The 27,031-nt window shown below is 49.0% G+C and overlaps 1 protein-coding gene across 5 annotated transcripts in view; it reads left to right on the top strand.

Annotated features, from left to right (window-relative positions):
- TOX2 (TOX high mobility group box family member 2) overlaps window positions 1-27,031 on the top strand; it is a 136,444-nt gene that overhangs the window by 29,908 nt on the left and 79,505 nt on the right. For 4 of the 5 annotated variants that reach the window (XM_043602327.1, XM_043602329.1, XM_043602326.1 and 1 more), the window contains exon 2: window positions 22,005-22,070. The exons of the other annotated variant lie outside the window; for it this stretch is intronic. In XM_043602327.1, the coding sequence (XP_043458262.1) occupies window positions 22,005-22,070 (66 nt within the window). The remainder of the gene's footprint in view (window positions 1-22,004; window positions 22,071-27,031) is intronic. 5 annotated transcript variants of the gene reach the window in all.

Below are 27,031 nucleotides of genomic sequence, written 5' to 3'. Positions count from 1 at the left end.
ATGACCTGAGCCTAAATCAAGAGTTGGACACTTAAGCAAATGAGCCACCCAGGCACCCCTGAAGCCAGGTTGAAGACTTGGCTTTGAGTCCTGGCTCTGCTTTGTGTTTGCTCTGTGGTCTCTGCTGGCAGGTCACTTACCTCTCTGAACCAGTTTCCTTACCTATAAAATGACAGATTATTAGAATTAAATGGGACTAGGTATATAAAACACTGTGTTGGTGCTCAGTAAATAAAAATACTCTTCCCTCTTGGGGATGGACCCTGGAGCCTTTGACTGGGGCCCAGGGTATCTGCTGGCACACAGGGTTTGGCACACAGCAGATACCTAATGAATATTTATGGAGCAGGTGAAGGTGCCCAGGGAGTGGGAAGTCAGAGTTGTATGTTTATATCCTCCTGTGCAATTGCTTTGCGATCTTGAGTAAGTTCTTTGCCTTCCTTTGGTCTCTGATTCCGTTAGAAAAAAGTAGTTCAGGCTGGTCCTGCAAACTCCTACTATTCTGTTCCGTGTTGGAAATTCAAACATAAACTCATGTTTGAAATTAATTTCCTTTCTGCGATTAGTGGAACCCGTGATGACTGTCTCCCTCCTGCTGCCTCCTGCATTCGCAAACCAGTAATTAACAAAATTGGGAGCAGAGGCAGAGATGCGAGGTTTCCTGAGGAGGCCGCGCGGGCATGGCTGGGGCTCCCTCTGTGGTACCTGCTGTGATTGCCTCCAGGAGTCACCATCTCTGTCCAGTCAGGGGGCCTGGCAAGTGTTCACGTGTATGGATAATCACAAATGGAGCACTGAAATATCATAGATGGGCAGTGGTTTCTCCAGTTTCTCCCAGACCCTGGGGTGCTGTTTTCCAGGGAGGGTGTGGGGTCCTCCTGCTCTTGGGTGTCTGTCCAGATGGGCACTGATAGAGGAATCAGGTAGGCTGGGATCTTCAGGCTTCCCTTTCTTGATTTCTGGCTGAGACTTTAGGCAATGTGCTCACCATCTCTGGGTCTGCCTTGCTGTGCAGCCATGGGGGGCAGCAGAGCCTGTTATGAATGGGGGGATCGTATAGAAAAGCCGCTTTGATTTACACCTTCTCTCCCCAGAGGATTCATCTGAAGAAGACAGTGGCTCTAAATGGCCCTTGTCTTGATTCACACGCCCCACCTTCCGACATGCCCTCCCCTGTCATGCCCATCTTGGTAAACACTGTGACTGTCTGCTCCTTGGCTTGCATCACTCCTGGCCCTTCTCTCTGCCTCACTGCCCGATGGCTGTACCTGCAGGGTAAAACCCCACCTCCCTACTTCACTATTACCTGTTGCTGGGTGATACAGGAACCTCTGCCCAGGCCTCCCTGCCTCCGCCTTCCTTGTAGAGTCCTCTCTCCTCACACAGCTAGCAGGATCTCTGTGAACCACTCCCCTGCTGAAAGCCTTTTGTTGGATGGTTGCTTGTAGCCTGTTGGGCCTGTTCCGATACCCTTAATGTGTATTAATGTGGCCACTTGGGGGGCTGGGGCACCTGTCTGATTTCAGTTTTTGCAGTCAGCAAGCTAGCTTCTGCCTCCTCCCTCCCAAGCAGAATCATTGCTGCTGTACAGCCTCCTGAAGCCCCCTCCCCCACTAACCAAGCTGTCATGCTTCTGGATTTATACATGCAGACCTTTTTGTCCAGAATGTTTCCTCTACCCCTTGAACTTCTGCTCATTATTGCAGACAGAGTTGTGGCATCACTGCTTTCCAGAAGCCTGCTCTGATTGTTCATTCCTCCCACCCCCAACAGTCTGGGCCAGGGACCCTTCCCTGTCCCCACCCCATTGTAATCCTCCTCATCAGTGCTCTGGTGCTCTGGGGGACTGAAGCTGGGTATGATGCATTTTATCCTCACACCCTCTGGAAGGTGATGCAACACAGAGTATTCTGCTTGGGAAACATTAATTTAGGTGTAAATGCAAAGAACTCCTTGCAAATTAAAGGTCTTCAGACCTAGGCAGACTGGATTAGATCCTCAGCCTGTGGTTTGATTTGGCTTTGTTACCTTGGAGAAACCATCTCACCTCTCTGATCTTGGAGGGTCATGAGGATGGACAAGATGACACTTACAACAAATTTCCTGTTATTTCCCGCCTGCTTGACTGTAAATGTCCCAAAGGCACTTGGAACATTTAAATGGCTCCCCTACTTTGCTCTGAACAGAGCAAACCCAAAGAGGGGCCAGGCCCAGTGGCCCCCAGTACCGTGCACAGAGGAGCCCTGCACAGAACCTCAAACAGGAGCAAAAATAGCACCCATTCAGGCAACCTGAGATGCAGAAGCCACAGGAAGAAGCCGCAGGCCAAGCGGATGTCAGCTGCTCTGAGGCCCCACTGAGGCTCCTCCGATGTACCGAGCTATTGCAGGCCTCACGCCTGCCCTTACTGGCTCCTCTGACCACAGCCATCAGATAAGGCCGAGGAAAAAAGTGCTGGCTTCCTCTCTCTGGGGAGGAGTAATCTCAGTGCCATCTGTGGGGTGCACTCCACTCTCTGTTGCCTCTCTGGCATCTCTCCCCCCTGCCTCCTTGCTCGCTTTGCTTACCTTACTGGTCTTCACCCATACAGTCCCACCTTCGGGCTTTTGCACAGGTGGTTTCTCCCCCATTTACTCGCCTGGTTTAGTCCCTTACCTCCTTTCAGTTTGCCCAACTGCCCCTTTCTTAGTGAGGCCCACCATGGCCACCCTCCTTAAACTCACATAGCCTCCATCCAGGCATTCCTGATTCATCTCACCTGCTCACCTTTTCCTTCCTTCCCTAATTCTTGAACCTTCTAACATACTGTGAAAGTGACTTAGTTACTATATTTAATGTTTGCTTTTTGTCTTCAATGCAAGAGGCAGGCTCCAGGGATCTTTGGTCTTAGAATAGTGCCTGGACCCAAGTAGATACTTAATAAATATTATTTCAGGAAATGGATGCATGAGTGAGGGGATAAGAACCAGCCCAGCCATCAGAAGGGGGTTGGGGTGGATTTGTTTGGATTCTTATTTCACATGTACACTCACATGTATGAACACACATGTGTGCTTGCATAGATATCTCTAGCCACTTTTTGAGCCTCTCAATGTTTGAGACAGGGCTGGTCTGAGGTCATCAAATGGCTCATCAAATGTTTGTAGGAAGGAAAGGGAGATTGACAGCTGGGCCAGTGTGAAGGAGACCTCATGCTTTAGGGAAAGGGCCTTTCCAGGAGTGGGTCAGCCGGCAGGAGAGGAGAGGTCCAGTGGGAGATGGCAAGGGATGGGGCTAGAGAAAGTGGCAGGAATCAGGTCACGCAGAACATTGGGACCAAAGAAAAGAGGTGGGAGCCTTTGAAGGACTTTAATCAAGGGAGTGACTTATTGATGATTTAAGACGGGGTTCTCCTGGTTTGTGATTAGGTGGGAAAATTCAGTCTTTGTTCTAAGAGTCAACTATATGCCAGACACTCTTGGCTGTGCTTTTCATGAGGTTTCTCATGAACCCATTATGTAGGTGAAAATTGAGACTCATGGAAGGGAGTTTCACAGAATCCATCCTCCATATGACAGCCTGAGTCATCTTCTAAAATGTAAATCAGAGCATGCTACTCCTTTGCAAGAACTCTCCAGGGTCTTCCCATTTGGGATAAAACCCAAATCCCTACTATGGCCCCAGGTTTTCATATGCTTTGGCCCCTGCTGACCGCTCTGATCTCAACCTTGTCCCTCCCCTGTGCTCTAGCCACATTATTTCTCCCCCATGTGACAGCTTTCTGCTTGCTGACCTCAAGGACTTTGCCCTTGGTAATCCCTCTGCCCACAGTACTTTTTGAGCCCCTAGGGCTCCACCAGTTTAACTGTTACCTCTAGAGAGAGATCTTTTCAAGTTGTTCCTTGCTGTCTTCTATCTCTGCAAACAAGGGTTTGCTTCACAGCATTTTATCACAGTTGTGCCCATGTTTGTGTGTTTGCTTGTTTGTTGCCTGCCTTCCCCAGTAGGCTCTAAGGTCTGTGGGGGCTGGGATCATGTCTGTGGAGGATGTGGGGAGCTCTGGGCCTGTGTGGCCTGGATGGCTGCGTGCCTCTGGACCTGCCCGAGAAGGCCAATGCCTTACGGGGACCCCTGGGAGGGGGGTGGGTAGCACCATGATTCCTGCTGCACCTGGTCTTGACTCACTCCCAATGCTGCCATGTTCCCCATAAGATGCTCCACCTGGCATTTCAGCTGCCTGGAGTCCATGAATATATGTGGAAAGATGTCAGGTCTGGGCTCGAATCAGCTCAGCCACCTAATAGCTGTGAGATCTTGAGCACTTTCCTTTACCCTTTCTGAGCCTCACTTATCTCTTCTGTAAAATGGGCACACAGAGGGATGGTCTGTCAACAAGGTCCTATCACCTGTGTGCCCAGTGCTTGGTTCAGCTCTAAAGTCCCTTATCTGAAATCCAAAAAGCTCCACCACCAAATACTGGTTTGTAAATATGCTGCGAACTCATTTGACCCCAGAACCTGATCTGAACTGACACAAAACTCTTCATAATTTTTACTTAATCCTTGTGTGGATATTCACAGGATATGAATGTGTTTTATTGCAGGTGTGGCCCCGGACCCCACTCTGGCTACTATGTAATTTGTGGGATTTTCACTTCCTTTTTGGAAATCAGAACACATTCTGAATTCTGGAATCCCATGAGTCTGGCTCAGGGGCTTGGATCCATGTGTGCGAGCTGATACTGAAGACACTCTTGGGGCCCGGGAGGGTCGGGGGGCCTGTGACAGCTGTTGCATAGCCAGAAACCTCTTGTTTCCTCTCGGTTTCTTGGCGGCCAGTGTCTTTTTAGCTGTCTGGGGTTACGTTGGGTTTTGTTTGCTCAGGGGCAGAGGTTATGGCTTGGGCAGGGTGAGCTCAGGTGCTCGAGCATTTTTGGTTTGAATTTAAAAGGAGAATTTTTTTTCTTATGAATCATCAGAAAAAGAAATCAGAAGGAAGTGTGTGACCAAAGAGAGGAAATTAGGGTTTGCGAACTGCGTGAGTCACCCCCTTTCTGACTCCTAGGTGATCCCTTGCTCTTGGCAGTTTTCATTCATCTCTGAGACTCTCGGTTCTGTAGTTTGGAAAACATACCAGGGACTGCCGTGGTTTTATTCTGGCTCAGCCCCGCTTCCCTTTCTAGCCATCAACATAAATGTCTCTCTTTGAATCACTGCCACACTGTTTTACTTCTTACTGCTTTATTGAATGTTTCTTCTCTGCCAAGGCTCTGCTCAGAGTCCTACTTCCTGGTCCTCCCCACCCTCGCCCAATCACTGCAGCAGCTTCTGCTTGGCTTCCTGGACAGGTTCCAGTCTTACCTTTTCCAACCCATTCTCCATCCTGAAGCCAGAGGCCAGCTTCTAAAATGCAGCCGCCGCCCCCCCCCCCGCCACTGCCAAAAGTAGAATAAAACAAAGTAAAGTAAAGTAAAGTAAAGTAAAGTAAAGTAAAGTAAAGTAAAGTAAAGTAAAGTAAAGTAAAGTAAAGTAAAGTAAAGTAAAGTAAAGTAAAGTAAAGTAAAGTAAAGTAAAGTAAAGTAAAGTAAAGTAAAGTAAAGTAAAGTAAAGTAAAGTAAAGTAAAGTAAAGTAAAGTAAAGTAAAGTAAAGTAAAGTAAAGTAAAGTAAAGTAAAGTAAAGTAAAGTAAAGTAAAGTAAAGTAAAGTAAAGTAAAGTAAAAATGCAGCTTCATTCTGGGCTTCCAACTCCTTGGTGTAGCCCTGAAAGCCCTATCATGATAAGGTCCTGTTTGCCTTGCATCTCGGCTCTCACTGCCTCTCTGTTCAGTGAATGGGCCCCCTCTCCAGCCCCCAGGTCTTGGTGAGTGCTGTTCCCATGCCCTCTCCCTTCCATTGGTACCTTCTCTCGTCACCTGGCCAGTTATGCTCATGCTGCAGGTGGGTCTACTTAGAAGCCATCTCCTTCGTGAAGTCTTCTCACACGGCCCATCTCTAGGCTCCTGTGAACTCTGGCTCCCAGTACACTCACCATCCATGTTACAGTACCTGGTCCCATTCCCCTCAGTACACCACAAGCTCAGGAGGACAGAGACTGGGTCCCATCCATCGCTGGTACCATCTCCAGCCCTTAGGACAGAAGACTGTTTTAAGCAAGACTGGATGTACTTGAGACAAATAGGCAATGTATTGACAGGGTGACTCCTAAGGCAGGAGACAGGGGTCTTGGGTTTTCATCTACCTTGCTTCTGGCTGGCTGTCTGCCTTGGGAGTGGGTGCCATATTGCTTTCCAGTAGGCTGGAAACTGTTTTCCGTGTCAGCAGTGGCATGAAATATCCCTTTCATTATAGTAGGTGTGTTTCGTGTATATTTTTCTCCTGTCATCATCGAATCAAGTGCACAGTTTCCCTATATATTTGTTTCTTGCATGACTTTCCTGTTTGTGTCCTGTGTCCTTTTGTTTATCAGCATCTTGCTGTCTCTTTAATTTGACTGAAATGTTTCTACGTCTTATATATTAACTGTCTCATAGTTGGTGCTGATATTTTCTTAGTCTGATGTCCTTTTCATTTTGGTTTTATTATGCTTCCTTCTACAGAAGATATTAATGCATATATATTTGAATCTGTCAATCTCCCTTCCTCTGTGATTGCTCCAAGGGCTGAGGAAGTTATCTTGGTGCCATAGATCTGATAAACATTCTGTTCTGTTTTCTGATTAATTCCCTATAACATGACTTTTTATACTTAACTCTTTAATCTGTTTAGAGTACATTTTGGTGGGTGGCTTGCAGTGGGTATCTAGTTAAGTGTTCCTAAATAGGAAAAGGATAGCCCTGTTATCCCCATTCTGTTTTTTAAATAATTGGTCTTTGTCTCTTTGTCTCCAAAAGGAGAGACAAAATAGAATAGTTGTTATGAGGGTGAACTTTGGCAGAGTTAAGATGCTGGTCTTGCCATTTTCTAGCTGTGTGACCTTTGTTGCTTAAATTTTACCATTAATTTTCTCCTCTGTAAAGTGGGATAATATCTCCCTCATAAGCTTGAGTGAAATATCGTATGGCAAGGCATGTCACATGGCACCTGACATATTTTGAGTGCCCTCTTTCACCATACATTTTCTTTTTTGTTTTAATGTTTATTTATTTATTTTTGAGAGAGAGAGAGAGAGAGAGAGCCCAAGCTGGGGAGGGACAGAGAGAGAGGGGGGGACACAGAATCTGAACCAGGCTCTAGGCTCTGAGCTGTTAGCACAGAGCCCGATGCGGGGCTCAAACTCACAAACCATGAGATCATGACCTGAGCTGAAGTCGGATGCTTAACTGACTAAGCCACCCAAGCATCCCCATCATACATTTTCATACAGAGTTGGGTCTGATTCTGCACTTTCTCTTCTGTTGCACTGATTTAAAGTTCTCCTTTGGCATCATTATCATTCTCCTTTGGTTGTTGCTTCACAGAAAGTTTTAGTCTCCGGCCAAATGAGGCACTCGTCCATTACTCTTCATTTAGGAATATTGCTGCAAACTATCCCTGTTTTTTTCAGTGAATGCTGATTCCTCCTGCCCCCTCTGCACTGCAGTCCACCTCAGTGATTTATAGACACCCTCCCGCCTCCCATCATTCATGTATACCCCTCCCAGCTGCCTTGCCTTTGCTCCCTGTGGTCCCTCTGTCTGACAGGTGTGTGTCAGCTGCTCTCATCTGGCCTGTTTCAATCTAGTGCCTTGCCACCCCCACTCCCCCATCACCAGTGCTGGTGCCTGCACTCCCTATGGACCCCAAGCATCCCCAGGGATCATTTTTGTGACTAGTCCTCAGAGCCTGGCACATGGTCAGGTACATCATAGGTACTCAGATCAGGGATTGGGGAAGGCAGGATAATCCCCATGACCTTCAGCTTTGAGGACAACCGGGCTAACTCTGGCTTCTTTTGGAGGCACAGGCTCAGGGGAGCTAGTAACATAGTGGTTGTAACCCTCAGCATGCTGTTGCCGATAACTGTAGGCCATCTACTAGCTCTGGCCTCCGGTTTCTCCATGGGATAAGGAGAAGGTCTCTGAGGCCCTTGATTTATCTTAAACTGGGTGGCTATAAAGTGATGATGAATTAGAAGAACTCACTGGCATATGCTGTGCCTTGGAGTTTGGGTTACTGTCTCTTTCTGTTTTCTGGGGAGAAAAGGTCTGTTAGGACACAGGTTCCACCATTGCCCTCCTGGCCTCTGTGCTTCAGGGACCTCAGGAGAGCCCAGACTTGGTGTATAAGGGTTCAGTTGTCAAGAACAGAGGGATGGGGGTGGGAATGCAGCCTTCTAGGGCACCTTGGTGTGCCCTCATGCGGCCAGGCTGCCCTCCCAATCTGCCAGCTCCAGTCCTATTTTATGGGGGAGAAGCCTGAGGCTCTGACAGGTGAAGTCCTTCCCTTGGCCACAGGGCCACTTGGCTGAGTGCGAGCCTGGGAGTGAGTGAACTCAGGGCTGCAGGCTTCCAGAGCTGCACGGCACCAGTGTTCTCAGCTCCCAAGTCCAAAGGCTGGTTTTAAGACGGCCCTTAAAAAATGAAGCAGCAGTGTTTACAAATATCATTTCCTGTGTTATCTGGTACTGACAGAAGGAAGTGAACTTGGTACTTTGTCTGTGTTAGGTTTTGGGGTTAGATGCATAAATGCCAAGTTCAGGTGACCTAGAAAACCTTTCTAGGTCAAATTACTATTTCAAAAGATTTTTTTTTTCTTTTCTTCCTTTTTTTTTTTAACCGTCCCACGATTCGACGCTGTCGTTGAGACATATTTCCCCTCCAACAATGCAAGCCCTTTGTGGCATGATTGAGGGCTTGTTTTGTAGAGCCGGGGAGAAAATATCTCCCAAATCATCTGCTGCTCATTGTCTCAGGCACTTGCTCGCCCCACCCCCCACTCCATGCCCCAGTCCCACCCAACACACGCTCATGTGGCCTCTGGTTAATTGTCTTTGGCAAGGATCAGTTTTGGGACTTGTTCCCAACCGCTCGGAGGAAAGATAATTGTCAAGCACGAATACTGGCAGTACTGGCAACCTGAGGCTCTAGACCGCTGACCGCAACCCAGCCTCTGGGGAGGAGACTGGGATTGGCCAGCTCTGCCCTTGCAGCATAGCAGGGCAATACCACAAAAGTGGAGCAGCCTAACTGTTAGAGCATCGGCCCTGGAGGTGGACTTTCTGGGTTTGAGTCCTGATTCTACCACCTACCAGCTGTATGGCCTAGGGCAAGCCACTTACCCTCACTGAACCTCAGTTATCTCATCTGTAAAATGGGAGCCTTGAGAAGATGGTGTGAGTCAAAATTTACAAATCGATTAAAGGAGTGCCTGGCTTCTGCAAGCACTGTGTAAATGTTGCACAAATTAGTTAAATAAGTGCTCTCTTTAAAAAAAAATTTTTTTAATGTTTATTTTTGACAGAGAGAGAGACAGAGCATGAGTGGGGGGGGGTGCAGAGAGAGGGGGAGACAGAATCTGAAGCAGGCTCCAGGCTCCGAGCTGTCAGCACAGAGCCTGACGTGGGGCTTGAACTTACAGACCGTGAGACCATGACATGAGCCAAAGTGGGACACTCAACTGACTGAGCCACCCAGGTACCCCAATAAATAAATGCTCTTAGCAGTAGCAGACATTATCGTAAGTCACCCATGTCCCTCCTCAACTGAGACACTCATTCCGCTGTCCGTTGAGAGTGGTGGCTGCTGTCGCCTCTCTGGGTATTGCCTTTGTGGAAGGAGGGGGTCTTTCCCAAGCTTCTCCCCCTCCCCTGGGGCAGCCTGAGACCCAAGGCTGGCTCACCTGGGAATATAGCTTTCCTGTTGAGCTTCCCCAGCTCCAGAGCTCTCCTGTGGACAGACTGCTGCCTCTGATGTGACTTTATCACAGTTCAACTTGTCCCTTTTCCCAGTCCTGCCTCCCTGCCTTTCCTGTGGTGCCCCCCAGTGAAACTCCTACCTTCACTCTCAAGGTCTATTCCCGGGACCCTGCCCTAAAACCACAGGTAGCCACCAGATGTTGAATGGATCTTGACATCCATTTTAAAACACATTTATATCACTTGCTTGCATTTCCAGAAGGTCTTTGAGGAGCAGCCTTGGGGTTTCTGCACCATCCCTGTCCCCCCACATCTCTGTGTGCACTATTGACCTGCCTTGGCAAACTTCCCCTGCTCTGTAGGGTCCTGGTGGAACGTTTGAAGGTAGGTTGGTGATTTCAGGACCCTCTTCTGGCAGAAGAGGAAGGTCAAACTCCGGGACAAACCACCAAAGTTAAAACCAACCAAACTGCTTAAGGGACCCACAGAACCTCACCCATTCAAACCCTTTATGTACAAAACAGGAAAGTGAGGCTCGGAGAGAGGAAGGTATTGTTGGAAGCCACACAGCGAACAGGTGCCTCTCCTTTTCCCTCCAGAGGAGATAGTGCTTTGGGAAAAAGTGGGACAGGCTGGTCTTAGGAGTCAGACATGAAATAGTTGAGTATGGTGTTATGGTTCAATAAATGCTTTCATGGTGCCCGAAGCAGAGGGCAGCCAGTCTCTTTGGGGGCTTCCCGGACAGGGCGGCATGGAGTGAGTGGGAGTTAAGTGCAAAGAAAGGGAAGGGAAGAGAGGTTTGGGGCTGGGGTGGGAGTAGTGCAGAGCCTGGGTGTGTGTGTGAGACCTCCTGGAAAGGCAGAGCAGGGGAGGAGCCCCAATGAGGGCTGGGAGGCCACCAGCATGGTTGGGTTGGCAGGGGGCAGGTTTTCAAGTGCTTTCAAAGACTTTGCCCCGGTGGGGAGGGTGGGACTTGAAGGAGAGGGTCCTGGGCAGAACCAGACAGGGGCCTTATCTTTCCTGACCTACTCTGGTCCCTCACTGCCAGCTCAAGTCGCTGCTCGGGGAATAGTTATAGAAGAAATGAGTGAGCGGATGAGGGAAGAGAAGATTGTGCTGGAGAAAGATGGCTCCACTGCAGCGTGGGCAGGGCCGAGCGGAGGCTTTGAAGACACCAGCTCTGGGTTGGGGAGGGCATGCAGCTCCGAGCTGGGAGTTCAGGTCCCTGTCTTCCCTCCTCCCACCCCAGAGAGGCCCACTGGCGCCAGCTGAGAGGAGACTGTGGGCGCACGAGGGGTGCAGGTGGGACCAGCTGAGAACACGCACGCCGGCATCTCCTGCCACAGAAGCCCGGTGGGAGGCCCTCCAAGTCTGAGCCAGATCTGATGGGGTCCTTGCCCTGCCCTTGGACAGCCTTATCTGACCACACCCTGACCCACTTCCCAGCTTGCTCTCTCCAGCCACAGGCAGCGTCTGCAGTCCCCTCGGAAACATTACCCCTCTCAGCGGCCAAATGAAAATGTTTGTTGAAAACAACATGTGCATAATTAAAGCTTAATGAGCGCTTGTCTGTTTGGAATGTGCAATTAGATTTATAATCGGGGATGGGAGCGAGCTCCAAATGGCTTTAAATGGAGCTGAGAGAGAGGATAATTTTTGCCATAAATCTGCGGTAGCGCGGATGGTGTGTAAGCCACCGCCGGCCCACCAGGCAGCCATGCTGTGCCCGCTGGGCTGCCCTGTCCATCCGGCTCTCCTGGCAGCCGCAGCTGGCTGATGGCCTGTGTGGGACTCACCAGGGGTCTTGAGGTGGTTCTGCTCTGGGCTGGAGCGGGAGCTCCCGTGTGTCTTCCTGCCTGCAGTCTCTGAGCACTGTGATCAGAGCTGACTGTGCAGAGAGGAGGGTTGGTGCCGAGTCCAGCTGCCCCGGTCTGTGAGGGCTTGGCCGAGCAAGGAATGCTGCACCCCCACCACGTCACCCCTGGGCTGGGGGGTTGCCCCATGTTTTATTCTCTGCTGTAACCCAGTACCTAGAACTCAAGTAAAATATGAGTGGTGTGCCTCTGTCCCAAACTCTTGCCTTAAGTCACTCTCTATGGGCCTCAGTTTCCCCATATCTATCACAGAGAATTCAGCTATTGGTGATGTGGACTCTTCTATCCCCAAGGTTCTGGGTCTACAGCAGAGAGTGGCTGCATCTCAAGCAGTGCTGTCCCGCAGAAATGTCATGCAAACCACATTTGTAATTTTAATTCTCTAGTAGCCACATTGAAAAAAGGAAAAATGGGGGACGCCTGGGTGGCTCAGTCAGTTAAGTATCCAGCTTCAGCTCAGGTTACGATCTCATGGTTTGTGAGTTCAAGCCCTGCATCGGACTGTCTACTGTCAGTGTGGAGCCTACTTCAGATCCTCTGTCCCCCTCTCTCTGCCTCTCTCTCTCTCAAAAATAAATAAACATATAAAAAAAGTAAAGAGAAACAGGTAAAGTCAATTTTAACAATATATTTTAGGTAGCTTCATACATCCAGAGTGTTACCATTTCAGCACATAATCGATAGAAACATATTGATGAGGCATTTTACATTCTTTTGTTGTTCTAAATCTTTGAGACTGGTGTGTATTTTATACTAACACACACCTTAATTTGGACTAGCTGTGTTCCAAGTGCTCAGGGGCCGAATGTGGCTGGTGGCCACCATACTGGACAGCACAGGTCTAGATGGAGAATGGCTGGAGCCAGTTGAGAAGGGTCTGCTTCTCCATCTGTAAAATGGGGACACTGACTTCTATCTCCCAGAGGTGGCAGGTGCTGGGTAACCCCACCACGGGAGTTGTAGTGATCACTGTCTTTTTATGCTATCTCTCGATGTATATTATGACTGAAACAGGAAGCACCATCCACGCCAACTCTTGTCAGCAGTGGGGAGGAGGGGCCTGCAGTAGCCACAGCACTGGGCTTGCTCACAAGCCTGCTCCCAGCCCCACTGGGCATTGTTTCCCCTTACTGGTAGATGAGGCCCCAGGCCCAGAGTTGTGCTCTGGTTCACACAGCTGGGAAACGGTGGGGCTGGGAAGCCAATATAGGCTTTTAGGGGATCAGCAGCCTGGACTACAGACTCAGCTCTGCCATATCCTGGCCGTGTGGCCTTGGGCAGATCCCCTAACCTCTCAGCCAGTCATAGTGCTGGATTTCTCAGTGGGCAGAATAGGAATGTGCACTATGCCCAGCAATGTAGGTACACCAATAAGGAGAAAAACTTTTTTTGGAGAGAAATGATACTTGATATTTAGAAACAAAGCATGAAAGTCATCATCATGGAAAAGAATCAGCTCTCAGACTCTCTTAGAGATTTTAGTTTACACATTTTATTTCAAATTATGTATGGCAGGTAGAGGCTTTAGGGGGCTTTCCCATGTTTAAGACCTCAGAGGTTTGCATGTAGCCCCACTGTTTCCTCACCTATGGAATAGAGGTAGTTACAACGACCTCCCAGGGTTGTTCTGAGGATTAAATATAAGTAATAGCTGACAGTTATTGAGTTCTTTCTGTGTACCGGGCAATGTTCTGAGTACTTTTGTATATTGACTTATTCAATCAAAATGATAGTCATACCCATTTTCCAGATGAGGAAACTGAGACACAGTAACTTAGTTAAAAAGTCACACAGCTTGAAGAGCAAGGCTGAGATTTGGACCTGGGCAGCCTGGCACCAGGGCCCATGTTTGTAACCACAACACTATCATGCTTCTCTAAGTGCATTTGCGCCTGAGGCTCTATCGCTGGCCCCCTTCCATCTGCCCTGTGCCTCTCTGCCCCGCCCTCATGTCTCCCTGGTCCTGATGTGCATCTCTCTGTGATTCTGCCACGTAAAACCGCACTCTCGGCAGGCCCAGGGTGCAGCTGCCACATTCGCTGCCTCTAGCTTTTGAGCCGTGTTTTATCTGTGTAGAAGGAGTGTTCTCACGGCCCGACGTGGGGGCAGGCAGGTGCAGTGTAAGCTGCTTTGATTGTTTCCTCTTTAGATCTCTGTGAGGTGCATCTCTCCGTGTCTGCTATGGGCTGTGCTGGGGGCTGTGCATCCTTGGTCTTTGATCTGTGTCTCTGTGTGGGAGTGGGGAGCAGGGGGAAGAGCTTCTATAGAACAACTGTTGCTTTGGTACCTGGAGTCAAGGCCAGGTTCAGAACTGGCTGGGTGGGTTTGGGCAAGCTCTCCAGCCACCCTGAGCCCCTGCCTTGGTCATCTCTACGACAGGGCTGGTCATGCAGCCCTGGCATTTCTGGGAGGGTTCTAGCGATGACCAGGCACAGCTCTCAAATGAGGTCTGGTAGGTGCTCACGGGCCTGAACTCGCAGCAGCCTCGGATGCCGTGTTCCCTGCTCTTTGCCTCTCCAGCTCCTGTGTGTCATCTGTCATGGAGCTTCCAAGTTACCTTTTCAGGACGCCTCTCTTGAGAGGCCTTCTTCCTTGCTTCCACTCCCCTGTGATAACCTTATCCTGCCATTGTCACATTCATCAAAGAAGAAGCCATTACTTGATATCTGGAGTGCTGAAAACTCATTGCCGTACTTTGCAATGTTAGTCTCTCCAAATCAAGCATGAGCTGAGCTTTGTAGGGCTCCGGGGAAGCACAGAGTCCTAGAGTAGAGGGACTTTCATAAGCAGGAGGTTCTGGGACTAGCTGAGCCCCAGAGGTGGACGTGTGGCTATTGGAGTAAGACTGGCATTGATTGCTTGACTTCCAGAGGCTGGGTGAATGAGAAGCTGTCACTGACCAATTGGGACAGGCTTCAAACAAGTTTGTATAGTTACTTATTCCCATCTTAGGACCAGAACCGCCTGTCTTTCTCAGATTTAGAGAGTGGGAACATTTTATTCTTTGAAACTTCTCCATAGAACTGGGGACTCCTTGAGGGCAGGGACTGTGTCAGAATCATTACCGGGTGCCTTGTGTGTCACTACTATGTTGGGCACATAGTATACACTCTCTAGACATTGTTCAATAAACAGCAGTTGCCCCCTCTGTAACCTCAGAATCCCTTTGCTTTTACATTTCTGTGCCTTGTGACAAGTTTTATTTATTGTAAATACTCAGTGGTTGGAAGTTCATTACTTGGTACCTTCTGGGTGCTTAATATATGATATACAAGGGCATGGACTGATTTCATTTTGCTTCTGCATATTTAAATTAGATCCTAGACCCAGGACAGAGAGTAAGAGTGAATGAGGGAAGACATGGGAGAGTGGGGTCGAGGTGAATGAGTTGACCTTGAACAGGATGGAGATACTTCACCTTTTCAGACAGAAAGGAAGGAGGTCAGGATGGGTGAGCTGTCAACAGTGTCGGGGAGGGGAGAGATTTGAAGGGGTAGCTAACAGCCTCAGTGACATAGGAGACATGGTCCTGTACTAGATGGAGGGGGTTGTGGCTGATATAGGGATAGGAGTTTAGCACATAATAGTTTAAATCCAAGGTCACACACAACTGGTTACTGGTGGAAGTAAAACTCCAATTCAGGAATCCATGCTGTTGCCCAGTGTACCACACTACATGTGGAAGTTGAATTAAGACCAGAGCAACTTGGGATGGAGGCGTTATGGTTGGGCCCAAGAATGCAAGTCTACAGAGCAAGCAAGACCACTAAGGGTGGAGCACACAGCCAGCAACAAAAGACCTAGGGAGAGTTGGATTTCAGTGGGTAGAGAAGGGGAGGAGGGGGATGCTCCACACTGTCTATGGGACAATGTGTGTAAAGTCAGGGGCTCTGGAGGTTCCTGCAACCTTTAGGGAACACTGTGGGAGCTGAGGCTCAGGGGCAGTTGTCATGGAGGGTCCTGTATGGCACAGCTAATGATGTGGTGTCACTGCAGTGTTTTGATCTGAGCACTGAAGTGATCACTAGTGATAGCCAGGGTGGAGGGTGGATTGGGAGTGGGGGTAGCTGAGCACAAAGACACTGTGGGTGTTTGGATTAGGGGGACATAGGAGTGACAGGGTCCAGAGTCATCCTGGAGGTACTGCCTGTGTCCTGTGCAGAGGGTGACATCTTCTCTCACGGTGGCAGACCACTTGGAGAAAGAGCAAGTTCATGCCCGTGTCATGAGTTCAGTGTGGGGTGTGTGGAATTTGACATGCTCATGGACCAGATGTCCAGAGGGAGACTGTATGTCAGAATCTGGAGGTAACTTGGCTGAAGATAAGCGTTTGAGAGTCAGTGCTGTGTTATAACCCTAAGAAGCCATGACATTGTCTGGGGAAAGTGTGGCTCCTGTGAGAAGGAAATACCAGATACAGTTATCCACCCACGTATCTATCTCACTCACCCATTCAACCCATTCCATCAAACCAGGCATCCCACCCATCTCTCTGTCTCACCCACCATTCCAAGCATCTCCTCACACACCTACCTCTTCATTCTCACCCCAGCATCCCATCTCATCACAAATTCCACACATCCATCCATCCTTCCTACCCTCCCGCATGTCCTGTCTTCTAAATCTGCTATCCAGTCACTGAGTCATCTGTTTATCCACCTACTGGCCCATCGATGCCATTCATTCCTCCAAACCACTTATTTTCTCGACGCACCTGTCATCCATCCATCCATCAATCCCTCCCTCCCACCGACCCACCTATATACCTACCCACCATCCATCCACTCATTTTACCCATTACAACTATTTCCTTCTTTATTCACTATGTCAACCACCAGCCACATGTGACTTTTGAACACTTGAAGTGTGACTAAGTCTAAACTGAGAGGTGTTATAATGTAAAATACACACCAGATTTCAAAGACAGTACCAAAAAAAAAAAAAAAGACTGTACACCATCTCATTCACAATTTTTCTGTTGATCACACGCATAGTATGGTAAAAATACTGGGTTAAATAAACATGTCATTAAAATTAATTTCCCTTATTTGTATTTGCTTTTTTAACTGTGACCACTAGAAAATTTAAAATGATATAATGTAACTTGCATTTGTGACTTGCATTATATTCCTATTAGACTGTGCTGATCTATACTATCTATCAGCCATCCATCCATCCCTCCATCCATGCATCCATCGACATCCATCCATCCATCCATCCATCCATCCATCCATCCATCCATCTTATCCTTCACTCCCTCACTTCTCCCATCCATTTATCCATCAAGTTATCTCATTTGTCCATCCCACAGGTATTTAATTTACAGCTAATATGAATCAGTGACTCTGTGGGTCATAGGAATGAGGAAACTGATGCACAGAGCAGCTAGGGCACTTGCTCAGGGTAGTGCTGATGGAGCTGGCATCATCTGACTCTAAGATCAGGCCTCCCACCTTTCACCTTGGCTGCCTATTTGCTAAGTGTCCTTAAAGATAAAAATGGGATCTAGGTTGGGAGAGCTGTTGAATAGGAGCCCAGGAACCCCTCTTGCCCAGGGACCACATGGCGTGGGGGGAGATACAGACTCTTTAGAAGCCTCTGTGAGCAGAGTCCCTGGTGGCCGTCATGAAAGGGTTATCCCCACACATTCGATATTTGCAAAAATGTGGGTCCTTTCAGATTCCAAAACTCATTTCCATGACAAAACTCTTGGGAAGAGAAGATGAAGGTCTGGCTTTTGCAGAACAATCTTCCAGCTGTAATGAGGACTGAAGATGGCGATGGGAAAAGGAATTATAATTAGAATATGAAATGGGGAAAATTAATCTATTCCAGTCAGTGGTGAGAGGATGTTCTCCTGGCGTTTCGTGGAAATTCTTAGGCCCTTGTTTCCCCTGCATTCCCCCACTCCCCGATTTTAAAGCATACAGAAGGCTGTGTCGTGTGAAAAAAATATTTGGCTGAGGGACTGATAGACTGTGAAATATGCACAGAATTTAAGTTCTTGTGTATCTTTGCTTTGTGTATGTGTCTACATGCTTATGCCTTATATGTTTGTGTGCATATTTATGTGAGTTCTATTTATACAGCTGCAGGTGAATGTATATTTATACACATCTGGGCACCGTTTCTTGTCCGTGTGTGCATCCTGTGGGCATTGTGGTTCAGTCATGTAAAGAGTCCCATGCTTGTGCCGTAGACGCCTCTGTGTTGGTTTGTGTTACCCATGGATGTGGTACGTGTGTGACTAAGTGCATTCTTGAATGCTGTGTTGTGTGTGACATGGTTCCCCCACTGGTTTGTGGTGTGTATGTGGTCACCATGCTTGGGCACGCTGCGTCCATTGTGTTCACTTGTGTCCACATACACACTCAGCATTTGCTGTGTGGTGGCTGTCGATGTGGGCATTCACGATCTTGTGCACACAGAGGAGGAAGTAGCCCTGCTTTGCCCTTTGACTTCTCCCCTTGGCTTACATGTTCTTTCCCCCAGAAAGCAACCTCCCCAAAAGGGCTGAGGAGGTAAGCCCCAGGCCATAGGACCTTGAGGGCCAAGCCAGAGGAAGCCTGGGACCCTCGGGATCATCCTCTCTCCTTCTTCCTCCTTGCAAGAAGTCTGGCATGGTGGAACACTGGATGGCAGGGGGGGAGCAGAGGACAGACGCCCCCACCCCACCACCACCTCGGGTTCTTGGCTGCTCAGTAGCCAGGTCCCAAGTGCCGTGTGCTCCCAGTGGACCCTGCAAGACACCTGGGAGTAACCAGAGGCTGACCCAGGCCCTGCCTTGGGAACCTCTGCCAACTTCTCAGGTCCCTTGAAAGCAAGAAGCAAGCTTTACTTTGGTGTGGGGCAGCTCTTTCTTGGGTGAATAAACAAGTGAATGAATAAACCCCTAGAGGCAGGCTCTGGTGACCTCATGTGGTCCACGGGCCAACCCCCTTGCATCCTCCAGAATACACACATCAAAATCCAGGGTTTTCTCTCCTCATGTCCCCAGAGCCATCCCCCACGGCTCACTGCAGATAATGCCTCCCTCTCTGAACCACTAACACATGCTTATTGTGTGCCACCTAGTATGTGCCAGGCCCAGGCTAATGATTGGTTCCATAGTGGGGTGCAGCAAAGCCTCGATCCCCCCTCTTGAGGACCTTCCAGCCTAGTGGGAGAAACCAAACCAAAGAAGCAGACAAGAAGCTGTGAAGAAGCTGTCAAGAAGCTGTGAAGCCCAGCTTGTCACTAAGTGTGCAATTTTGAGGCAGCTGCTAATCCTTCCAACCTGTTTCCTTGGTTTTAAACAGGGAAAATAATACCTGCTTTCACTGGGTTGTTCTGAGGATGAAATAAGATCTTTTATGGAAAGTATTTTGCTTAGTGCCAAGCATATTCATTCATTAACCAAATATTTGTTGAGCGCCTGTTGTGTGCATTGGGGAGAGCAGACGGGTTCCTCCTTTTGTGGTGATTCCGTTGTAGTCAGCAGTTAATAACTGGGCTGTTTCTCGGGCTTTGGGGGGACAGCTTTCCCTTGCTTCTTTGATACATGTTCCTGTATTTTTAACCTCTGCCATACTGTTTGATTACTGTTGCTTTATCAATATTTCAGATATCTGATTAAATTCTAGTCCCCCTCCATTTCTAGTCATTCTTTCTTTTAGGACATACTTATAAATTACGTGTGGTTTTGAAAAACGTTCTACTTTTATCAAAGTAACAAATGGCCATGGTGACACATCAGAAAGTACCCAAGAGCTTAGTCCCTTCTGATGCCAGCCTGTTCCAGGTGCTTGGGGGTTTGGAGATGACCGGACAGAGTTCTAGCCTCCATGCTGCTCCCACTCTGGGGCGGAAGACAGATGTGGAGACAATCTGTATTGTAAGAGAGACAGCCAGAGGAGGCGAGAGCATGGCAGGCCTCCTGAGGAGGTGATTTCTGAGCAGGGCCTTGAAGTGTGAGCTCAAGGTGCAATGTGGTGGATGGAGCCCTGCATTTGGGGCTCTAGGCATGCTGCAGCCTTTTCTTTTGTTAATCCTGCAGTCACTGAGGGACTCTGCCCGTCCCTATGCCGGGAAGACATTTGGGAATAGCCATCAATCCTACTGCCTTGATGGGGAGACTGCACTAGGAAAAGACAATATGAATGGTACAATGGTTGCTTCATTCATTCATTCATTCATTCATTCATTCAACAAGCAATAATTGACTTTCTGCTTTGTGCCAGGCACTATTCTAGGTGCTTAGGAGGTAGCAAGACTAAGATCCCTGACCTCTGAAAGCCTCAGTTTTAATAGGGGGAATCTACTATAAGCCACGAGCATGGTAAATAAGTAAATGATATAGAACGCTAGAAAGTAAAAGGGTCTATGGAGCAAAGAATGAGGTAGAGCAGGGCAAAGGAATCGGGAAGGATAGTGGTGGTAGGCTCGCAGGACCCACACAGGTAGGAGGCTGGCATCAGAGCCAGTTGTTGAGGAAAGCCTCTCTGAGTGACAAGGGTCCAGACGTCTTGTGCGTGATTGTGGGAGGGTCGATTTTTACAGTCTCCATGAAGGTGCTTGGCGATGCCTATCAAAATTACAAATGCACACACAGTTGGACCTGTTATTATTATTCAAACTAATCCTACAGATAAACTCACACCCATGCGAAATGATTCGTGAGCGCACTGCTGGAATAGGGAAAGACTAGAAACAGCTCAATTGCCCGTGAGCTCACCTAGTTAAATATATCTGTTATATCCATACTATGGAATACTAGGTACCAGAAGACAGAATTATGTTCTGATATAAACAAGTTCCCAAGATGTGTTGCTAGGATAAAAATGAGGTGCAAAACAGTGTGTATAGTATGTTGCCATTTATGTGAAAGAAACTGCTCTAATATGTATATATGTGGACCATCTCTGAAAGGATATAAAGGAAGCTTGTAGGTACAGTGGTAGCCTCTGGAGAGGAGCGTTGGATGGCTGGGAGGTGGGGTGGGAAGCAGAATTTTCACTCTGTTGCTTTTTGTGTTTTGGAAATTTTGAACCATGTGAATATAACCTAATAAAACAATTAAATTTTCAATTAAAATAAAATGGCCAGCTGCCATTGGGGCCCCACCCAGAACACAGGATCCCTTTACTAGCCTCCACAGCAATCTCCCATCTGCTAGGAACATTGGCTGCAAATGGCTCACAGCTGGCACAATTCTCTGGGGAACTGTCCTTGGTCAAATGGGGACTGCCCTGTTCAAAAGATTATACCTTCCCCTGTCCCCTAAGGGCAGCCCACAGCCAGTGACTGACTTAACTCCGTGGTGCAATTCATGCCCCACAGCCCCCCTGGGATCAGGCTACAGCAGGCCTCCAGCTGAGATTGTATCTTTGCTTAGGTACTTCCACTGCCCTGTCCTGCTTCCTTCCCTCCCTCATAGTTTCCTAAAGAGCACTTCTCAAAAATCGAATGCATTTGAATCCTGGTCTTAGGCTCCAAATTTAGGGAACCTGATCCAAGACACCTATCTCGATGGAAGAGAACTTACTGGAAATGAGCTAAGTGCTCCACGTTTCCGTGAAGCACCCCATGGAGAGGAGACTACTGTCATTATCCTCATTAAACAGATGAGGGACCTCAGAAGTTCAGACCGCTACTCAAGATCACGCATCAGGGGAAACAGCCACTGGCCCCAAAGCCCACACTTCTCCCACTATATCTTCCTCCTACTGCAGGGAGATCTTCCTGAATCCAGAGTTGGCAGCTTCTCAGAACACAGGATTGCAGTTTCTATGTGTGGTCTCTACCACAGTCCTCTCTGCCTGTGAACACGGGTGGCCTGAAGGGCAAATGTGAGGGGGGCAAAGCTTCTTAGGATGGTAAGACCTGGAGGTCATGTCTGGGGGAAGTGTCATGACCCCCAGGGCTCTGAAGACCTCAGTCTCTCTCCATCATGTGGAATTCTAGCTCTAGCTGATAATCTGATGTCATTTTGACCAAGAGAGATATTTGCATACTTCGAGGGAAGGGGAGCTCAGTATCTGACAAGGAACAGCCGCTGCATCTATGGACAGGGCAGAAGGGTTTTCCTCTCTTCATCCTAACTGTGATTAATGGTGCTAATCCAAGCCCACAGGGGCCACAGGACAGGGGCTGCTCGTTTCACCCCAGAGGGAATCCTGCTGAAATGGGATTTGAGCATCTTGGGCTGGAACTTTGCTTCTCTAGGCCCCACAGACAGACCTTGCCCCTCAGTGTATTCAGTCCCCTGACCTACTTGGGCTTCTCCAGGGGCCTTCTTGAAAATCTTACTCAGACCCGCTTCTCTCTCTTTCTCTGTTCCAGTTTGATGGTGACAGTGCCTACGTGGGGATGAGTGACGGGAACCCAGAGCTGCTATCGACCAGCCAGGTGGGTGCTCCACCCTCCCTGTGTGGGGGTCCAGCCTGGAGCTGGCTGGAGCTCAGCTGCTCCAGGGTGGGGCTGGGATGGTGCAGAGCAGCGGGGCATAGCCCACTACTGTCCTCTCTCACAATGATTAATATCAAAAGTCCCCTTAAAAGGGACAGTCCAACTGGGACTACAGTATTTTCCATAGATCACTGACCTGGCTACTGTTGGCTTAAAGTGAGCACCTTTGAAAACTTGGTAAAACTCAAAAGGTGTGACCCACATTCCCGGTGCACAGAGGAGAAGTTTTCAGCTGTAGTGAGTCCTCTTGCCGCGACGCAGCACCCATGGCACATACACTGGCACGGAGGCACACACACCCATGAAAAGGCACACAGAGTTCTCCTGCCCACCTAGAGTTGTCTAGTGCCACTGGGGCGGGGGGGGGGATCGTGGGGTGTGGTACACAGGGAGGAGAGCAGAGGCTTCCTCTGCAGTCCTCCCTGCTCTTGAAGGAAACGGAGTCATCCTTAGGCAAGGCTGTCCTGGTCCCTAGCCCTCTGGGAGTCCCAGATGCCAGCTAGAATATGAATTTCCACTGAGTCTGGTCTCCAGAAGTTAAATTTTCTTTCATCCGGGAGCATCCTCATTGCAGCCTGGAATGCTGGGGAGGTTCTAACTGCAGGCTGAGATGCTGGGGAGGGTCCTCACTGCACACTGGGATACAGGGAGGGTCCTCACTACAGATTGGTATGTTGGGGGGGTGGTCCTCATTGTAGACTGGGATGCGAGGGAGGGTCCTCACTGCAGGCTGGGATGTTGGGGAGGGTCCTCACTGTAGGCTGGAGTACAGGGTAGGGTCCTCACTACGGATTAGAATGTTATGGGGGGGGGGTCCTCATTGTAAACTGGGATGCTAGGGTGGGTCCTCATTGCAGGCTGGGATACCAGGCAGGGTATTCACAGATTGGGATGCTGGGGAGGATCCTCACTACAGGCTGGGATGCTGGGGAGGGTCTTCATTGCAGAGTGGGATGCTGGGGTGGGTCCCCACTGCAGACTGGGATTCAGGGGAGGGTCCTCACTACAGACTGGGATAAGGGGAGGGTCTCACTGCAGACTGTAATGTTGGGGGGTTCTCATTGTAGACTGGGATGCTAAGGAGGGTCCTCACTGCAGGCTGGGACACCAGGCAGGGTATTCACTGCAAGATTGGATTCTGGGGAGGTCCTCACTGCAGGCTGGGATGCTGGGGAGGTTCCTCACTGCAGACTGGGATGCTGGGGAGGGTCCTCACTGCAGACTGGGATGCTGGGGAGGGTCCTCACTGCAGACTGTGGCAACCTGGAGGATGGTTCCTTAAGGCAGTGGTGCCTGCAGTGTGGCAGCAGCTCAAGGTGCAGAGGAACTTGGCAAGCTGAAGGACAAGCCTGTCCCTGGAGCTGACTTCCATCCTCTGTGCAGCAGTGATGGTTGTGGCAGTCCAAATTGGGTGGCTGGGCCCACATTTTCTAGCTGGGGAGCCAGAATGCTATTAGTTCACAAACATTTATGTGCCCTCCTATGTGACAGGCCCAGTGGCAGACTCAGATGAGTAAGGCATGGACCTGTTGCCCTTAGGGGCGCACTGCCAGTAAGGGAAGATACTCTCAGCTCCGCTGCAGGGTGCTGCAGCCCCCTCCCCTGCCATGGCAGGTGTGCATGCTTGGGCCACCATGCCATGCCCCTTCTTTGGCCTGTGACCACATGAGAATCACAGTGCTGCTGCAGAGCTTTTCTATTGCACTGACTCGTGCCAACCTAAAAGACACTCTGCTGAGCAAGACTCCAGGTCCTGGAAATGCTCATTTTGGAAGAGACCACTGAAGTCATTTAATTGTCCATAATCAGCTTGGAAACGTGGTTGTCTCAAAAGAGCAGAGCTTCCTCCTGAACATCTTATCTGAGCCCTTTCACAGTGTTTCAGGTGCATCTTGCTAACACGCTGAGCCCTGGCTCTCAGAGCCATAGCATGGTGGGATCGGTGTGGCTTAAACCCTGATGGAGAGTGTTGGCGCTATACCCCCCGTGAGAATGGAAGGTGGGGCTCCGTGTCTGCTCCAGGCTTGGGAGGGGAGTGCAGTCCTTTGGAGAGGAGACACAGGGCAAATTAGTGCCCCAACAAGCTGTTAACAGCTGCGCCCTCACCTGCCTACCCAGCATCTCACGGTTGCAAAGCCTTTTCCTTGGTTATTTCACAACAGTCTTGAGAACTACTAGGTTGCCATTAATCCCATTTTATAGATGAGGAAGCTGAGCCTCAGGATATTGACTGGCTCATCCAGGGAGTGGGACAGCTGGGGCTCAAAGCTCCACACATCACTTTGCTGTGTCTGTGGAACACTCCGTTCCCACTCAACGCCTGCCACCGACTTGCTTCAGCCTAAATGCCACTTTCTCAGAAAGCTGTTGGTGACCCTGAAATCCAGATTAGGTCCCATCCCCTTGATTCTCTCTCGTGGCACCATGTGCTGTTAATTCATAGCATTTGTCATTGTTTGTGATGGCCTGCTTATCTTATCTGTGTGACGACTTGGTAAACATCTGGTTTCCACATTAGACTGTGCCCTCCGTGAGGGCAGGATCCAGTCTGTCGTTCACTGTTGTGTCCCCCAATGTGTTACAAAGCCTGGCACGTAGAAGGCACTCAGGAAAGGTTTGCGTAATGGGTAAATGTGGCCCCTTCTCTTTTCTGGACTTAAATTTCCCTGATAGTGAAATGAGGTAGTTGGATTCCCCAAGGATCCCTTTAAGTCTCGTGTGCTGTCACTCAGAGTCTCCTTAACTTAGCACTTTATAAAGAAAACATCAGGATTCCCCGTGATTAACTAAGTACCCCTGGTGCCATGAGCCAACCTGGATGTGAACAGATTAGCAATTATAGTCTAGACTTTTACACTGTGCCAGTTGGCTTTTGCTGCATAAGAAACATGTCAAAACTGGGGTGCCTCCAGTTGAGCGTCCGACTTTGGCTCAGGTCATGATCTCGCAGTTCGTGGATTCAAGCCCCACGTCAGGCTCCGTGCTGACAGCTCAGAGCCTGGAGTCTGCTTCAGATTCTGTGTTTCCCTCTCTCTCTGCCCCTCCCCTGCTCATGCTCTATCTGTCTGTCTCTCTCTTTCTCTCTCAAAAATAAATAAACATTAAAAAATTTTAAAAAAGAAGCAGGTCAAAACTCAGCATCTTAAAATAACAAACATTTGTCTAGCTCATAGTTCCAGGGGTTGGCAGTTGGTTGGGTTCAGCTGGATGGCTCTTCCGGTCATGGCTAGGACCCATGTAAGTGGCAGCTGTAGGCCGCCAGGTCAGCTGTGGGCTGGTTGGTATGGAGACTCACTTCTCTTCCACACCCCCTGGCAGGCTAGCCTGAGGTTGTTCATGTGGTTGGAGAAGGGTTCCCAGAGCAGCAAGAGCAGAAGCTGCCAGACCTTTTGAGGTCTAGGCTTAGAACTGGCACATGACTACTTCTAGCACATTCTATTGGTCAAAGCAAGTCAGAAAGCCAGTCTAGACTCAAGGAATGGTGAAATAGATCCCACCTGTTTGATGGGAGGAGCTGAAAAGTATCGTGGTCTTATAACAAACTACTACCTACAGGGAACATGGTATGTTGTTCGTGCTGATTTTACTGGAGAACAGCAGGCCCCTTCAGGACATGCAGCCCGCAGTGGCTTGGTGGGGCTCCAGGACCCCTACTTCTTAATTTTTTCATCCAGTCTTTTCCCTGGAGTGCTTGCCTGAACCCACACACTCACATATGTACATGAACACCCTGTCATGGTGTGGTACTCACCAACTGCAGGAATTATATGGTCCTAGTCATGGGGGGACTGACATAAACATGTGGGCAAAATGAGGGTCTCCTTGCCAATAGCGGATTCAGAGTACAAACACTCTAAATGGCATAAAATGCATTTTATAAATACAGTTAAATGTAAGTTTCACCTATTCAGCAAATGTTTCTTGGGCACTTATTTGCAAAGCTCTGGATATAGGCAGGAAGCCATTTCTGGGAGACATTTGCCTTCTGAACTTACAATTTCGTCATGTTAAAAAACCTGCTCTTTAATGTAACCTTCTCCTGAAACACCATCTTCTTTATTTAGAAACTTGATTGGAGACACAGGTTCCTATGGGGTATATATCAGCCAGCTGTGCCCCCTTTAAAAATTTTCAAACCAGCTCTTAGGGGCTCGAAGTTTCTTTTGCAAATGCATCCTTTGTTGTTTGGTTTTTGCAAGTTTCCACAAAACTCCTGCCTGGCTGCCTTAGCTTTCATACAGTATCCCCTTTCCCCCTCCCTGAACCCTGTGTTTCTTTTGCACCAGACCTGCCTGGGTGGTCTGAGATTGAGATGCACTTCTCAGGCATGGCTCTGGCTCATCAGCAGCTTCTGGGAGGGGAAGGCCTGGTAGAGATCAGCTTTTCTCCCTGTCGAGAGCAGACCCTGGTCAGGAGTTACAAGGATAGTGTTTCCTGGTTATGTGATGCTGGGAAGAGTCTCCCTCTTCCTGGGATGAGGGTGAAGAGGAAAAGAACTGGGCCGTGGGCTCAGCAGACCTAGATTCAAAGTCAGCTCTTGGACATCCCAGCCAGATGCCCACTCTAACCCTATGCAAGCTGTGTCAGCTTTCTGTCAAATGGGAGAACTTCTGCCTCCGAGGGTGTTATAAGTACCTAGTATGAGTGTTGTGGATTCCCGTCACCAGGCTGGGGCACCCCTCACCCAGCTGTTGTGAATGCTGGCTGGTAACTATTCACAGCTGCCCCTTCTCTGGAGAATTGGCCTCTGCCAGATGGGAACTGTGAATGGGGAGGGGTGTGGGGGATGGCCTAGAAGACCAGGAAGGTCCTCATCTCAAGCAGGGAGCAGTTTCTACAACTCCCCATGGACCTTCAGCTGGTATGGCCTCCTTGCCTGGCTCCTTCCCCTGCTCTGTCCT

This window comes from Prionailurus bengalensis, chromosome A3 (assembly GCF_016509475.1).
Source record: "Prionailurus bengalensis isolate Pbe53 chromosome A3, Fcat_Pben_1.1_paternal_pri, whole genome shotgun sequence".
NCBI lineage: Eukaryota > Metazoa > Chordata > Mammalia > Carnivora > Felidae > Prionailurus > Prionailurus bengalensis.
Note: the sequence above shows the minus strand (reverse complement) of the source record. Positions and strands in the feature narration are given on the sequence as shown.